The sequence below is a fragment of the Beta vulgaris genome, chromosome 4 (assembly GCF_026745355.1).
Source record: "Beta vulgaris subsp. vulgaris cultivar EL10 chromosome 4, EL10.2, whole genome shotgun sequence".
In the NCBI taxonomy this organism is placed as follows: domain Eukaryota; kingdom Viridiplantae; phylum Streptophyta; class Magnoliopsida; order Caryophyllales; family Amaranthaceae; genus Beta; species Beta vulgaris.
The window spans coordinates 59,329,362-59,343,743 of record NC_079205.1 but is presented as its reverse complement, the minus strand read 5'-3'; the positions used below and the strand labels follow the sequence as shown (position 1 = coordinate 59,343,743).

Below are 14,382 nucleotides of genomic sequence, written 5' to 3'. Positions count from 1 at the left end.
AGTTGCTACCGTCGTCTGGGCCGTGTCGATTTCGGGTTTCCGTTCTCGCTTCCATCATTAAGCTTGGCTACTAACCTCATATTGTCACCTTCACTACCCACATTAATCACCTAGTCATTGTAAAAGGTCTCTGCAAGACTGGCCATATTGCTGGTGCTCTCAACCTGCTTAGAAACATGGAGTCTCATGCGCATTATAGGCCTGCTGTTGTCATTTATAGCACCATCATCGATAGTCTTTGTAAAGACCAGTTATTACATCAGGTCCTCCTATTATTTGCTGAGATGAAAAGAAAGCTCATTTCACCTGATGTTGTCACTTACACTTCCATAATTCAAGGTATGTCCACTTTGGAACGCTGTAAAGAGGCTCAGGAGTTGTTCAGTGAGATGTTGAGGAGCAACACAACTGCTACTATTGAGACCTACAACATATTGATTGACATGTATTGTAAGGACGGCAAGGTTGGTGAAGCATGGGCTATATTTGAATCTGTGGCTACTAGAGGTGTGGTTCCTGATGTTGTGACTTTTGCCACCTTGATCAATGGATATTGTAAGGAAGGAATGGTTTATGAAGCACGGGCTACATTTGACTGCATGGTTAAGATAGGTCTGGTTCCCCATGACATCACTTACAATGTATTGTTGGATGGATATTGTTTACATGGCCAGATGTTGATGGTAAATCATGGTTGCAAACCTGATCTTGTGACTATCAACACATTAATCAATGGATATTGCAAGTGTAAACAATTTCAGAAAGCTCTTTACCTTTTCCAAGAGATGTGCCTTGAAGGATTAACTCCTAATGTTGTCGCGTATAACACTCTTATTAATGCCTTGTGCAAGGACAATAGAGACTCACTTCTGTCTTCTGCATACCAGCTTCTCAAGGAAATGATAGGTCAGAGACTAAAACCTGATGTAATCACTTGGAGTTCATTGCTGGATGGTCTGTGTAAAAATGCACAAATTGATGAGGCGATAACACTAGTCGAGAAATGGAGTACATTGGAGTGGTCCCTGATATTATCAGATACAATATCCCCATTAACGCGGCTTGTGTGAAGCTGGGCGAATTGGAGAAGCAGTGGACACTTTCCATTCTCTGTCGGCTAAGTGTTTAAAGCCGAATGTGATCACTTATAGTATAATTATCAAAGGACTTTGTAAAGATGGCTTACTGGATGAAGCCACTACATTTCTAAGGAGAATGGAGGACAATGGATGCGCTCCTAACCAGTGCACCTACAATATCATTACTAGAGGTTTTCTCCGTGGCAAGGATGTCCGCAAGGCTTTGGAACTATTACGCACTATGAGAAGCAAAAAGAAGCCACTACATTTCTAAGGAGAATGGAGGACAATGGATGCGCTCCTAACCAGTGCACCTACAATACCATTACTAGAGGTTTTCTCCGTGGCAAGGATGTCCGCAAGGCTTTGGAACTATTACGCACTATGAGAAGCAAAAAGTTTGATGCTGATGCTCACACAACTTCTTTGTTTCGTAGCTTATTCTCTGATCGATGTGGTCATGCTGCTTGCGATTCAGACGAGGATTTACTTCGAAATGTTTTTAAGATCTAATTTTTTTGGTTGATGTGTAAGCTCTGGTTTTCTGGTTATAGAATCTTAATTTCATAACATCATGATAAGTCTTACCTTTGTTATAACTTCCATAATCAAGTGTTGTGGTCAAAGTGGGAAGCTTTGAATATTCCATTAGATTAAGATATTGAGTGCATGAAAACTAGAGTTTGGTGATCCAATTGTTACATAAATGGATAAAATTCATACTCTCTCAATATAGCTGAGAAATCTTGGTACAGGATTAGTAAATATTAGCAAGAAGCTAATGGCATTACGACACATCTTCTAAGACACGGCTATAATTACCTACTGAAAACTAGGAAATAAAACGCATAGTACAGGTTAACAGCATAAAAGTATGAAAAGATCTCCACAATTTTGCACTTTCCAGCAGGCAGCAGAAGTAACAAGCATAACTTTTTACTCTTTCATATCAGAAACTCAGCCATTAACTTCTTTACACTTTGGACTGCAACATATGAAGTAAAGGATGGGAACGGAAAGAGGAGGAAGCGGAGGGGAAAGATAGAGCTCCATTATCCTCCAAATCTCTCGTAATTGGAAAGATGATATGTATTAAAGAGGGAGAGGATATGAATCCTTCCCTCTCCTCTCGAATCCCCTTATCCAAACAAGGGATCTTGTTCCTCTCCCTTTCCCTTCCTTCCGTTTCTTTGCATTTCCTCTTATTCAAAACGAAAGTGGTAAAGGACATATTTTGTGGGACAAGTATCAGCAAACCTTCTGCTTCTTTCGTGCCCTGGAAGCTTGTCTGTTCATTACAATCCTGAACACTGAAAACCTTAATGCAACTCCTACTGAACGCCATCTGGGCTTGTTCAAGCCACGCGTAGTACTAGGTTGTGTGTTCCTAGTACAAGCCATTAGTTCATTTTCTAGCTCTTCAACACGGTTCATGTTGTAAGCACTCGATGGAAGCTCCGGTGATGAATCTAGGAAATCATGTAGTTGAGACACAAACCTATCTGCTGTAGAATTGAGCTGCACCCCTGACTTACCTGAACAACATGGTTGTTCTAAATGTTAGAGCAATTTCAGCATATGAATTCATGGTTCAGAGATCTAAGGGAAAAAAGGAATTCTTATTTGGCATTTTTTACAAAAACTACAATAAGACTCATACATCAATACCCTAACTGGAAAGATACTATTGATTCATTTAGGTTCCCCCCTGTGTCTTCATACCTGGATTTGCTGCGACATCATAAAGTATATTTGCAAATGAACCAGCAGTTGAGTTCATGTTATAAGTTGGAGATATCAACTGATACTTTGTCGCAGAAATGTTAAGCAGTTCATTTGGATCTTCACATGGAAAAGGCATCACATCTTTTCTCTACAGAACAAAGTCATGAATAGATAATCTGTTAACGGTGCATAATTATGGTTGCACTTTAATCAGTTCCGTATCATTGTACATGTGGAAGTAACAAAATTACTTGTATCAATGGCGTATTATTGTACATACTACTCAATTTTTTGATGGATTAGGCATAGTTAACATACCCCATAAGCAGCGGTAAGGTCCATAGGTTGCTTAATATTCGGACATGCTGATTTAGCATGTTTGACAATATCTTGAAACTTTCTGTCTGAAACATGAAGAATCTATGGGAAGGAAACAGAAGTTAGAAAACTAGGATGGAAAATCATCACTAACCACAGCACCAAGCCTATTGCAGAAAAAGAAAACAATCCTCACTTTCTTAAGCGAGTTTTTATCTGCAAGATACAGTTGTAGCAGATCGTTCACTGAATTGATCTTTTCCTCCTTCAACCTTGTGTCGATTTTTCCATCTTTTGCAATGCCTTTCAAACGCCATACATCATCATTAAGAGCTGGAGTTCTCTTTTTCTGGTAAGCTGAAGCAACACATTACTTATCAACCAAAGTTTTGAGGTAATAAAACAGGAAAGCGGAATCTATTTGTTTACATTTGTTACCAAGTGCATGTGAGGTGAAAAACACTTACACTCTCCACGACCTTCTTTGACCTTAAAAGCTTCACTCACTGCTTCCCTAATAGTCACTCCTCTGCAGTGAACATTTTTCACAACTTCAGCCCCCAATCTGAATTTCTTACTTCTTACCCAGCTTGAGTTGTCTGTAAATGCAATGTCACCAACATCTGCAACTCCTTTGCTGAGAGTCATTTTACATTCTCCAACTAACAGGGGTGGTTTGTCTTCCCTCTGTTGTTGAATATGCTCGCGGAATCTGTTTCCAGTCAAGTCATCTCCATCTTCTATTGGAAAATCACCTTTCAGAACAACAATCTTGATTTTGATGGAAGATTCAGCACCAACTTCTACAATTTTCCCAGAATCATCTTTTAAACATACTTTAAACAAGATTCCTTGCTCTAACATCTTTTTCCCTGTGAATATTTTTTCAAATGGTGGGCCTTGGAGCTCAAAGTGCAATTTCAAATTCCTTGGTGCATGTGAATGTTCCACAAGAAGCAATGGTCTGTAAGTTATTTACAACATAGAGACCATAAAAACCCAAAATGCTTCATCATCTACATTAGTACGGCGATCAAATGTTTGCAAAATCAACCATACCTTGAAGTTGAAGGTCGATTAGAGGACTGCAACGAGGGCAGACAGGCGGCTGTTTTCCTCATTTCTTCAACCTATTGACACAGGATCACCATCATCAGCTCATCACCCAGGGACAAGCAAAGAACCAAAAAAACAACTAATACTAACTACTCTAAAGATTACCATTACTGGCATTAAAGTTTGCATTTCTCTATGCAGTACTTCAGCCTGAATTAAACAGAAAATTATGATCAAACTTGAACTTAAGAGGTAAAAATAAAATGGAACAGCCAATAAGTAAACTCGCAATAATAGTTTCAGACAATCTATGAACTAGTGTAAGGGTACCAGTGCAGGAATTGAAGCTTGAATTCCTTTCAGCACTGCATATTCAACCTGAAAGTGAAACACATAATTGAAAACAGAAAATCTTTTAAATCTATAATAATTTTCTCACAAAGAACCACAAAAATATACTAGAGTAACCACTAACCAGTGTTACCTAATCCGCTAATTCCCCTGCAATTGGCGAATTCAAAAGGTGAATTAGGTAACACTGAGAGTCTGAGACTAACTAGAGTATGCAACAGTACCATTGGTGATATTAAAGTTTGCATTCCACTCTTGACAGATTCTTCAACCTAATAGCAAAGCATAAATTATGATTTAAATCAGAGATAAAATCCTTTTTGGAATTTCAACTCCAATAATAATTAAGAAATATGAAGTACCAATTTTGGGATACAAGTTTGAATTGATCTCTTCACTGCTTCTTCAACCTATAAGTTATATTCATAATGTCACCACATCAATTCAGTATAGTACTAATTATGAGCTAAAATTAGCAGTACTAACCTCTGCTCCTAATTGCTGAGAAGAACAAAATCTGCATTATAGCATAAATCATTGAAAAGGAGTAAAATGTCAAGTTTGTACACACCCATCAGAATAATATTAATCATAAATTAATCAATAACGACAACAATATGTACTACTCCCTAGTTAAGCTGATGGTTGAGGCCCTAGGAATAGATTTATACTCTATCACGCCTCCTCACGCAAGAGCCCAAGATAGAAGGGGTGGATGAGATTCGAACATGTGACCTTTTTATCATGCTGACTCTTGATACCATATCAGAGGACCAACTCAACCAAAAACACAAGTTGATTGGTCGAGGCCCCAAGAATAGATTTATACTCTATCAATCCGTATTATTTTTTAACGACAAAAAAAAAGTCGAACTAAGAAGAACAAAAGAAAACATAGTAAGGGAAATAAATTACTAACATTGTATTATGGGACTGCTCAACATCTATATTAGTAATCCAGTTATCCAAGCTCTCTTCGTATCCGCTAATATTTCCTCCCAAATCCATTCTTTTTTGCTTATATTTTGACAAAAAAATTAAGGTACAAAGATACTCAAAAATAAATATAAAGAAGAAGAAGCTGATTTAGGAGAGAACTTATAATACTAGTGAAGTATGAAAGTGAGGTAACTACTGAACATATAGTAATTAGTAAGTTAGTAACATTGCTGCTGCATTACATAGTAGTAGACTAGAAATGATCAGGAAAATTCATGGAACAATGCTTGTCTTTTCGTTTTTTCTTATAAAATAGTGAATTTTAATTAAGTTGACTAGTAGTAATTTTAAATGTTGAAGTCGTCCATCTTCAGTTTTTAATGAATGGTTAATAGCTATAGAGGAGGAGAATTTTCTTCGAGCCTGGGCAGCTAGCCGGGTGAGTGTTAATACTGTAAACTGGTAGGGACAGTAGGGACCGTTGGTTTGAAAGGAAGATGGAAATTGGTATATTCGGGTGTATGATAAAAAGTCCCCAACTTGTTATTTAGGGAAAGCTAACGAGATGATTGTTGAAAAAATAATTAATTTTCTAAATGTACATGTAACTTCCATTTGAAAATAAGCATTTTATTTTATTATGAAGCTAATTTTTTTTTTTTTTTTTTTTTTGAGCGGAAACATGTTAGTAGCTTATAATAAATCAATTTCTGCCAAAGCTAAAATGCTTTGGGGAAAAGAGTCAAACCATACAAATTCGGAGTCGAAAACAATGGTACAACTTTATCGTCTTTTTCAAATTTCAATTTTAACGGTTAGTTTTGCCCAACATTTCTATTCTAAATAGGTACTTTAAAAGCTAACAACTACTCAAATTGCTAATCGCTACCAAAATTATTAATTTTGTCATATTGGCACAAAAATACAGTATAGATAAATAATTCCTATAAATTTAAATATTAACCATTAGTTAATATTTTTTAGAAAATGTAACCAACTAACCATGATTGCTTATTTGTCATTCTTAGCTAACTAATTTCAACCTTAATGGTTTGGTTAATTAACTTATACTTCATCTGTTTCAAATCTAAGACATTCACGCTTTATGAAATTTTGCTTTGACTACTAATGTCTCTTACTATATTATAAATAAAAATTATACCATTATACTGTTAAAAAAAAATTATACCATTAAATTCGTCTTGAAAAATACTTTAATAACATTATTTTCTTATTATTTTTATCAACATGAATTGAGAGTAATTAACAATCGAAATTCGATCTCAAATATCGTACATGTCTTATATTTTATAACGGATAACATAAAAAATTTGATGGTTATAACCATACAAGTAAGGTTATAATTTTTTCTTGCACGTCCTTAGGTAGCCCATAAACGGTTGGTTTTGTGTTACAGACATTTATGGTTATTGTGGGCTGAGTTTATTTTGGGTACTCTAATAGGTTGGCCAATAATGAGCATAAATTAGGGCATGTTCTCCCCAGCTTATTTTCAGTTCAGTTCAATTCAGCTACAGTTATACATAATATTACCAAATAGGTTATGCAATCAGCTAGTTTATCAGTTTCAACACCTTAATAGTTCCAGCTGCTACTTATCAATTTTAGCCACCTTATCAGTTTAAGCTCCATTTTAGTCAATGTTGCCAAACATAGACTTAGTTTAGTTCAGTTCAGGTTTTGACAATACTTTTACTCTCACATATCACTATTCATTTCATTTTAGTTCAGTTTAGCTGTTTTATGTCGAAGAGAACAGACCATTACACTTGTAATTGCGTTTCTAAAACTTTCCAACCTTCCAAAACGTCGCCGTATTCAACTAACAACGTTACACTAAAATTGGAGAATGGCGGGAGAAATTGGTATTAATTCCTAGTAAGAGGAAGAAATTTGAACTTTGAAGCACCGCAAAAATGGAGGCCAGCGATGCAGACACTGAGAAAATTCGTTTGGTGACGTTGGCCATCGGATGTGGCTTCGACGAACAATCTGCTCACAAATGCTTAGATCGTCTCATTCATCTCTATGGTATAATTTCTCACCTTTTTCTCTCTTTTCATTTCGAAACCCTAACAATTTTATTTGCTTATTTATCTTGTTTTCAATCAGATGTTTAGTTATGTATCTATGTAACTGGAGAAATGATTTGAAAATTTTGGAAATTCCAGCTACTAAGTGTTTTTCTTGATTTGAATATACTATCAATTTCAATACTCGTGCTGCTTTCTTTTTTCTGTGTCGCCTCGTGTTGAATTGTTGATTAATTGTTAATACACCGGAGCTACCTGTGAATGAGGGCGATGCGAGGTTTCATCGTAAAACCAATTGACGATGAGAGGAGTTATTTCCTAAACTTAAAGTTGATCAACTGATTATGGACATCCTTATGTTACATCCTTCTTTGGACTTATGGAACAGTTGTAAGTTCGCAATAGTGGCCTATAGTGTGTCTACAAGCCTCGAGCACGGTATCTTATGCTTTTTAGTTATAGTAGTTAGTAATGTAATGTGTTGTATAAAACGAGGGTGGGACGAGGAAGCTGCTCTTAGGAAGAGGAAAATTGCCTTCTTAACTTCGCCTATCTGATAGATATTATTAATGAAATTGTTAAAGGTGAAGATGGACAAGATTTTATCACTGTGGAGCATTGTGGTGATGATTTTCTTGCAATGCTGGCTGAGTCGATGCAAGATACTGAAGAATGGGATGATGTACAAGCTATGGAAACTGAAACGTGTGGTGCTCTAAGCAGCATGTTGGGAAAAGAAGTTCCTATTCATGAAGTTGACTATGAAGACGAGGAGGTTCCAGGAAGTAGTGCTCATGTGATAGAAGATTCTCCTAGAACTCAGACACATCAGAACATCCTGATGGTAGATTCTTCCAGTGAAGATGAGGATCCGAAGTTTGAAACTTTTGCAAACAGGAATTCTAAGTCCTCACCACATATGGATCTTCATCATAACAGCAGCTGTTGGACTTCCCCAAGATCTGGGGTAAGATGTTTTCTAAGATTTCGAATGTTTAGCAAGATCTGGCTTTGTACTGCATCCACTCATGTAGCTGGCAACATCTCTTAGATGATCCTTTGTTAAGCATCAAACTTGATAATTATATTGCTTTTGTGTATGATGTTAACTAATGGAAATGATGATAAGAGGCTAGTTAAAGAGCTGCTAAACTTATTCAGATAGTTCCTCAGTAATTTCTTCCACAGACCACAAGTTCTCTCAGAGAATCGAACTATTAACTAGTGTCTTTTTGCTTCCTACACACTCATGATGTCTAGCTCCAAATTGCTGAAGTTTCTGAGAAGAAAATTGTTTGATCTTTTAATCATTTATCTTACATTAAGTGTAACTACTAATAAATTCTGGTACATTAAAGGAGTGTCGTAGCAGTGTCACTCACGATTCAGGCTCATCGTTATTGCGGAAAAGGGCTAGGAGTTCCCCTGCCATTCCTACAAAAGAAAGCTGTCCATCGAGTGGAAATGAGGGAATGCTAAGTTACGAAGAATTACAGGCTTTGGATGATTTTGAATTAGCTAATATCGTCATATTTGGTAATAGATCGTTTCGTCCTTTGCAACACCAGGCATGTAAAGCATTTGTCCAAAAGCAAGACTGCTTTATTCTCATGCCAACAGGAGGGGGGAAAAGTCTGTGCTACCAGGTGATTTTCTTTTGTATTATGAATTTCTACAGTTCTACGGTCTTTGCCTATGTGGTTAGAATATTGTGATTTATGTACATAGATACTTGATACGTGTTGTCACCTTCATCTAGGTTGGCCTGACATTCTAGGAAGTTGGACTCATGCAAAGTATCTGGTACATGATTTTTTTACTTACCTGTGTACCTCTTCTGCAATTGAAGGATCGTAACCATTTCCTACAGTTACCTTAAGGGTCAGATATGTCTCTGACATTGGTTATTGATGTTGTAGGTAAAGTCGAAGAGTTTAAGTGACAAAGAATTTGATAAGATTTTGTGAAATTTAGTTTGAAAGTTCTGAACTGGATGCACATTCCAATTTTTTGGAATTTTTTAATTGTGGTCTGTGCATGTCTGTCTGCTGTGCACAATTGTTAATATATCCTTGAAATTTCTATTATGCACAACAGCACAAGCTAGGTACACCCAAAACTATTTTTTTTTTGGACTCATTTTGTCATATGGGGATTTCCAAATGAGCAAACGAGTAGATTTTGGCCTTACCTAGAGATGGGTATACCTGGATAGGATCCATAATGGAGGTTTTGTATATTCCTGGCCCACATGTCTAACGCTGTCACTTCTGACTGATTTGCTGCTTGAAGTTTCAATGTAATTATAAGTTTTAATCTGACGGTTTGCGTGTTCTTACAGCTTCCCGCGACTCTACAACCAGGTGTGACCATTGTCATATCCCCTCTGCTTTCTCTTATTCAGGATCAAATAATCACGCTGAATCTCAAGTATGGGGTACCTGCAACTTTTCTCAACTCTCAGCAAAGCCCTTCGCAAGCTGCAGCGATCATTCAAGAGCTTAGGTAACAATTATTTTTCTTGATTATGTTGGGAATTTTATTCATGCAGTAGGCTTGCGCAACAGTTGTCGTTTGTTAAGTTAGATATTATGTAGCCTATTGTGGCTTGCTATAGCCTAATGTACTACACTGTTTGCTTTTCCAAGCCTGGTTAGTATGGATCTGTTTACCTTAAAATTTGATGTTTTTCCCTTGATTTTGGATAGGAAAGCCAAACCCTCATGTAAGCTCTTGTATGTAACTCCAGAACGAGTTTCTGGAAATGCATCGTTTTATGACGCTTTAAGATGTATGCATCAACAGGTGAGTTTATATATTTGTGTTTGTAGCAGGAAATTTCTAAATAAGAGATAATGACGTACATTTAAACCACAGGGGCAGCTGGCGGGGTTTGTTGTTGATGAAGCGCACTGCGTAAGGTATGCCTTTTACCTGAATAGATTTTATGAAGAATAACTTTGCTGGCTTATGTTCCACACGCTGTTGGAATTAGTATCTGTAAATTGGTAACATGATGACCATCTAATTGGGTATTTCTCGTGGAAGATGCCTCCTCAGTCCTAACTTTTCGGGGACAGAGTTCAGATCTCTAGGGTGGTGAATAGCATGACGTAAATCATGGTGAAAGCTACCCTTATTATTTGTTGCAACTCGAAGAGAAAAGAGGAAATCTTGGTTGCTCTGTTTGAGAGATGTGGAAACTCTAGTAACTAAATGCTGGGATTTATTGGTTGATACTCAACATGCTAACAATGGTGCAATTGTATATGAATATTATGATCGGTACCAAGGAAAATGATTTGGAGAGTAACCTCATTCTTTCTTACTTGACTCTTGGCTTAGTGTTGAACTCTTTTTTCTTGAACAGATTTATCTATCACACCACCGCAGTCGTAGCGGGAGGAAGATTAATGCTAAGACTGGATCTGAAATCCAAAAATAGTTGTCGTGTTAGGCCTTTCATGAAGATGTCTGCAAACTCATACCTCAAAGGAACATGTAGCACCCAGACTTGATCCGACGCAACCTTTTCCCAAACAAAATGAATATCCATCTCAACATTTGGTGCATTAATGTTCAATAGGGTTGCTAGAAAGGTAAATAGCACTGACATTGTCACAATAAACAAGAATTTCCTGCCAAAGGGGACAATGTAACTCAAGTAGTAAGTTACAGCCAACAAGATTCGACAACAACATTAGCGAGACCTTGGTATTCTGCCTCTGCAATCGATCGAGAAAGAGTAGGTTGACACTTGGAGGACCACGAAATAAGATTGTCACCAACGAATAGTGCCCTGTAGGCTGTATGTAGCGCAGGATGCGTTTCAATGCATCATAGTAAGATACCTGCTGATTGTGCATAAAAAGGCATACCTGTTGTGCCGCATAAGCTATCAGAGCGAGTGAATGTGAGGTATCGAAGAGGAAAATATTTAAGTGACTGGATCTGATAACAATCTTAGTAGAATTTTGAACTTTTTATGAATCATGAGTGTGAGATAATTAGTGTAGGGTGACTTAGTGGGGTAGTTTTGACTTTGGTTTAACATTTTGTTTTGGCTTCATTATTTGTTATACTACTTGCAGTGAAGAAATTTTAAGTTGTTTACCATACTTTAACTGCAATCTATTTCTCTCTTGCTTACTTGTGTTTAGCCAATGGGGCCATGATTTCCGTCCAGATTATCGGAGATTAGGATGTCTTAAGCAGCACTTTTCAACTGTCCCTGTGATGGCTTTAACTGCAACAGCAACTCATTCTGTACGCAAGGTATGAATAATCCTATCAACTAAATTGCTCTTGTGTGCGTGGCCATATGGTCTTATTTTGAGAAATCTTTTGCAGGACATATTAAGTGCATTAAAAATACCTCGTGCTCTTGTGTTGGAGACAAGTTTTGATAGACCCAATCTGAAATATAAAGTTATTGCTAAGACCAAGGAACCACTCGAGCAGCTTGGCAAACTACTTAGGAATGGGTTTGACAATTCTTGTGGTATAGTGTATTGCCTTTCAAAGAATGAATGTGTGGAAGTGGCGAAGTTTTTGAATGAGAAATTTAAGATCAAATCAGTGCATTACCATGCTGGTTTAGCAGCTCGTCAAAGAGTTTCCATTCAAACGAAATGGCATTCAGGAGAAGTACAAGTTGTCTGTGCTACAATTGCCTTTGGAATGGGAATAGATAAACCTGATGTGGTAAGTCTGATATGAGTTATTCTGATCATGTGACTTAAATTTCTGATGAAAATTTCTAACTCTGCTTGCATAATGCAAACTGGGGATGACATTCATTGTTAAGAAAAGCTATTCCTTCCTGCTTTTTCCTTAGTCTTAGTGCTTCTTCTATAATATTTTACTTCTATTGCCTTTTTTGGGGTATTTTTATTGCTCGTCTTCTTCAAAAAACATCTAATGGATGCTTTGTGGTCATGTACAGCGTTTTGTTGTCCATAATACGATGTCTAAATCAATTGAAAGCTATTACCAAGAGTCTGGAAGGGCAGGGAGAGACAATCTTCCTGCAGAGTGTATTGCCTTGTATCAGAAGAAGGATTTCAGTCGAGTTGTTTGTATGTTGCGAAATGGACAAAGTTACAACAAGGACAGCTTTAAGAAATCAATGGCTCAAGCTAAAACAATGCGGGAGTACTGTGAACTGAAGGTTTGTGAACCATGTTTATTTTTTGAGTTTTTTGTCAGAAACAACCTTTTAAAAGTGTCATTTTGTCAGAAACAACCTTATAAATTTTTTTTTGTGACAAACAACCTTTAAATGGGATTTTCTTGTCAGATCAGACCCTTCGACCATTTTCCGGCATTGACTTGATTTTTTCCGGCCAAGACTTGATTTTCCGGCGAAGACTTTTTTTTTTTACCCCCTTCACTCTTTTTTTCCCTCCAATTTCTTATTGCAAACCATTATCTCTCCTCTCTTTCACTTCCTTCCTTGACCCCTCATTCTCTCACGCATCATCTCTCTCGCCTTCTTCTTCTCTCTCCTCCACCTCGCTGAACAGTGCCACTGAACACCGCCATTGCTGCTCATCCTCTTTCCTTCTCTCCCAAATTTGTCGCCTCTGTTTTCTGTCTCCACTCTTATTGTTAATGGCAACAAGCTTGTGGGGGGAGGGGGGATTTTCTTAGGTTAGCAACATTGGAGGCCATGGTTTCTTACTAGTTAATGGCAACAAGTTAATTTTTTTGTGCAACCATGGTGAAATGAGAGAAAAGAGATGAAATAACAAGTTCACAAGAGATTCAAATGGGGGATGACATTTGAAAGAGAGGAGAGAGAGAATGGTTTCTTTAGGTTTGAAATAGGGGACTCTTCCCTAGGCTTCCGGCCACTGCCGATGTGGTGGCTTCTTGTGCGAAGGAGAAGGCGAGAGGGTGAGGATGGAGGATGGAGAATGGGGTGAGGATGGAGGATGGAGGATGGAGGATGGAGGATGGAGGATGGAGGATGGAGAATGGGGTGAGGCTGGAGGTTGGGGTGGGGTTGGGAGGAAGAAATTGGAGGGAAAAAGAGAGGGAAGAGGGTAAAAAAAAAAAGTCTTCGCCGGAAAAATCTAGTCAATACCAGAAAATGGTCAATGGGTCTGATCTGACAAGAAAATCGCATTTAAAGGTTGTTTCTCACAAAAAAAAAATTTATAAGGTTGTTTCTGACAAAATGACACTTTTAAAAGGTTGTTTCTGACAAAAAACCCTTATTTTTATGTCAAACATTAAATGTTCTTCACAGAAATTGGAAACAATTGATAGATTATGCCTCTGAACCTTTTTCAGGACGAGTGCAGGAGAAAAACCTTGCTTCAGCATTTTGGCGAATCTTTTGATCCAAATGGTTGTAAATATGGTCCTAATCCTTGTGATAATTGTGTGAAAAACCCTGCTTGAGAGTAATGACAAGCCTTCATTTTTGACCAAGACAATATATGATTTGAGAGATTGTCTATCCCACAAACTTTGTGCTGTAGCCATGTGATGCAGTTCTCGCTCGTACTGGAGTTGTTACAGATGGTTCGAGCTCAGTTTTCACTATGTAACCTGGACTTGGCTACAAGTAATCGAGACCGATATCTATCAACTTATATAGGTGCTAAGATTGTGCAATAGCCTGAGTTTTACCGAGTATAAGTTAGATAGAACTATAGAAGTGTCAAGTGTTTATACCCATGGTAGAATACCGAGTTATAAACTGAATTATTTTATGCAAATTAGAATCTCATATGAAGTGATGCTGTAGCTGTACCATACTTAGAAGTTGTGATAATCATGTCATTGCGAATTGTCTTGTAAGTTTGTAAGTATGTCGTATAATTTTCATTTCATCAGTTGCTTAACAGTCA

At 37.4% G+C, this 14,382-nt stretch overlaps 3 protein-coding genes across 3 annotated transcripts; 2 read left to right on the top strand and 1 right to left on the bottom strand.

Moving 5' to 3' along the window:
* Positions 1-176: 176 nt before the first annotated feature.
* LOC104890387 (pentatricopeptide repeat-containing protein At3g22470, mitochondrial) lies at positions 177-1,070 on the top strand. Its single transcript, XM_010675856.2, has one exon. The coding sequence runs from the start codon at positions 177-179 to the stop codon at positions 1,068-1,070; it is 894 nt and encodes a 297-aa protein (XP_010674158.2).
* A 691-nt stretch (positions 1,071-1,761) lies between these two features.
* Positions 1,762-5,728, bottom strand: LOC104890389 (hypothetical protein). The gene is made up of 12 exons (XM_010675857.4): positions 5,449-5,728; positions 5,016-5,046; positions 4,892-4,939; positions 4,754-4,801; positions 4,509-4,556; positions 4,344-4,388; positions 4,182-4,252; positions 3,590-4,086; positions 3,319-3,479; positions 3,123-3,224; positions 2,802-2,952; positions 1,762-2,614 (listed from the first exon to the last, which is right to left on the bottom strand). The coding sequence occupies exons 1-12, from the start codon at positions 5,535-5,537 to the stop codon at positions 2,328-2,330; spliced, it is 1,578 nt and encodes a 525-aa protein (XP_010674159.1). The 5' UTR covers positions 5,538-5,728; the 3' UTR covers positions 1,762-2,327.
* Positions 5,729-7,340: 1,612 nt separating this feature from the next.
* LOC104890390 (ATP-dependent DNA helicase Q-like 1) lies at positions 7,341-14,367 on the top strand. Its single transcript, XM_010675859.4, has 10 exons — positions 7,341-7,520; positions 8,107-8,489; positions 8,881-9,168; positions 9,864-10,027; positions 10,231-10,327; positions 10,400-10,443; positions 11,683-11,797; positions 11,873-12,226; positions 12,468-12,692; positions 13,820-14,367. Exons 1-10 carry the CDS (start codon positions 7,406-7,408, stop codon positions 13,928-13,930), a joined length of 1,896 nt encoding a protein of 631 aa, XP_010674161.1. The 5' UTR covers positions 7,341-7,405; the 3' UTR covers positions 13,931-14,367.
* Positions 14,368-14,382: the final 15 nt, after the last annotated feature.

Excerpts from the sequence above, each read along its gene's own strand:
- LOC104890387 (XM_010675856.2), top strand. The coding sequence starts at position 177 with ATGGAGTCTCATGCGCATTATAGGCCTGCTGTTGTCATTTATAGCACC.
- LOC104890389 (XM_010675857.4), bottom strand. The coding sequence starts at position 5,537 with ATGGATTTGGGAGGAAATATTAGCGGATACGAAGAGAGCTTGGATAAC. Across the intron at positions 4,389-4,508 it reads AAGCTTCAATTCCTGCACTG|GCTGAAGTACTGCATAGAGA; the intron begins GTACCCTTACAC and ends TGTTTAATTCAG. Across the intron at positions 3,225-3,318 it reads ATAAAAACTCGCTTAAGAAA|ATTCTTCATGTTTCAGACAG; the intron begins GTGAGGATTGTT and ends TCCTTCCCATAG.
- LOC104890390 (XM_010675859.4), top strand. The coding sequence starts at position 7,406 with ATGGAGGCCAGCGATGCAGACACTGAGAAAATTCGTTTGGTGACGTTG. Across the intron at positions 10,028-10,230 it reads GCGATCATTCAAGAGCTTAG|GAAAGCCAAACCCTCATGTA; the intron begins GTAACAATTATT and ends GATTTTGGATAG. Across the intron at positions 10,328-10,399 it reads TAAGATGTATGCATCAACAG|GGGCAGCTGGCGGGGTTTGT; the intron begins GTGAGTTTATAT and ends TTTAAACCACAG.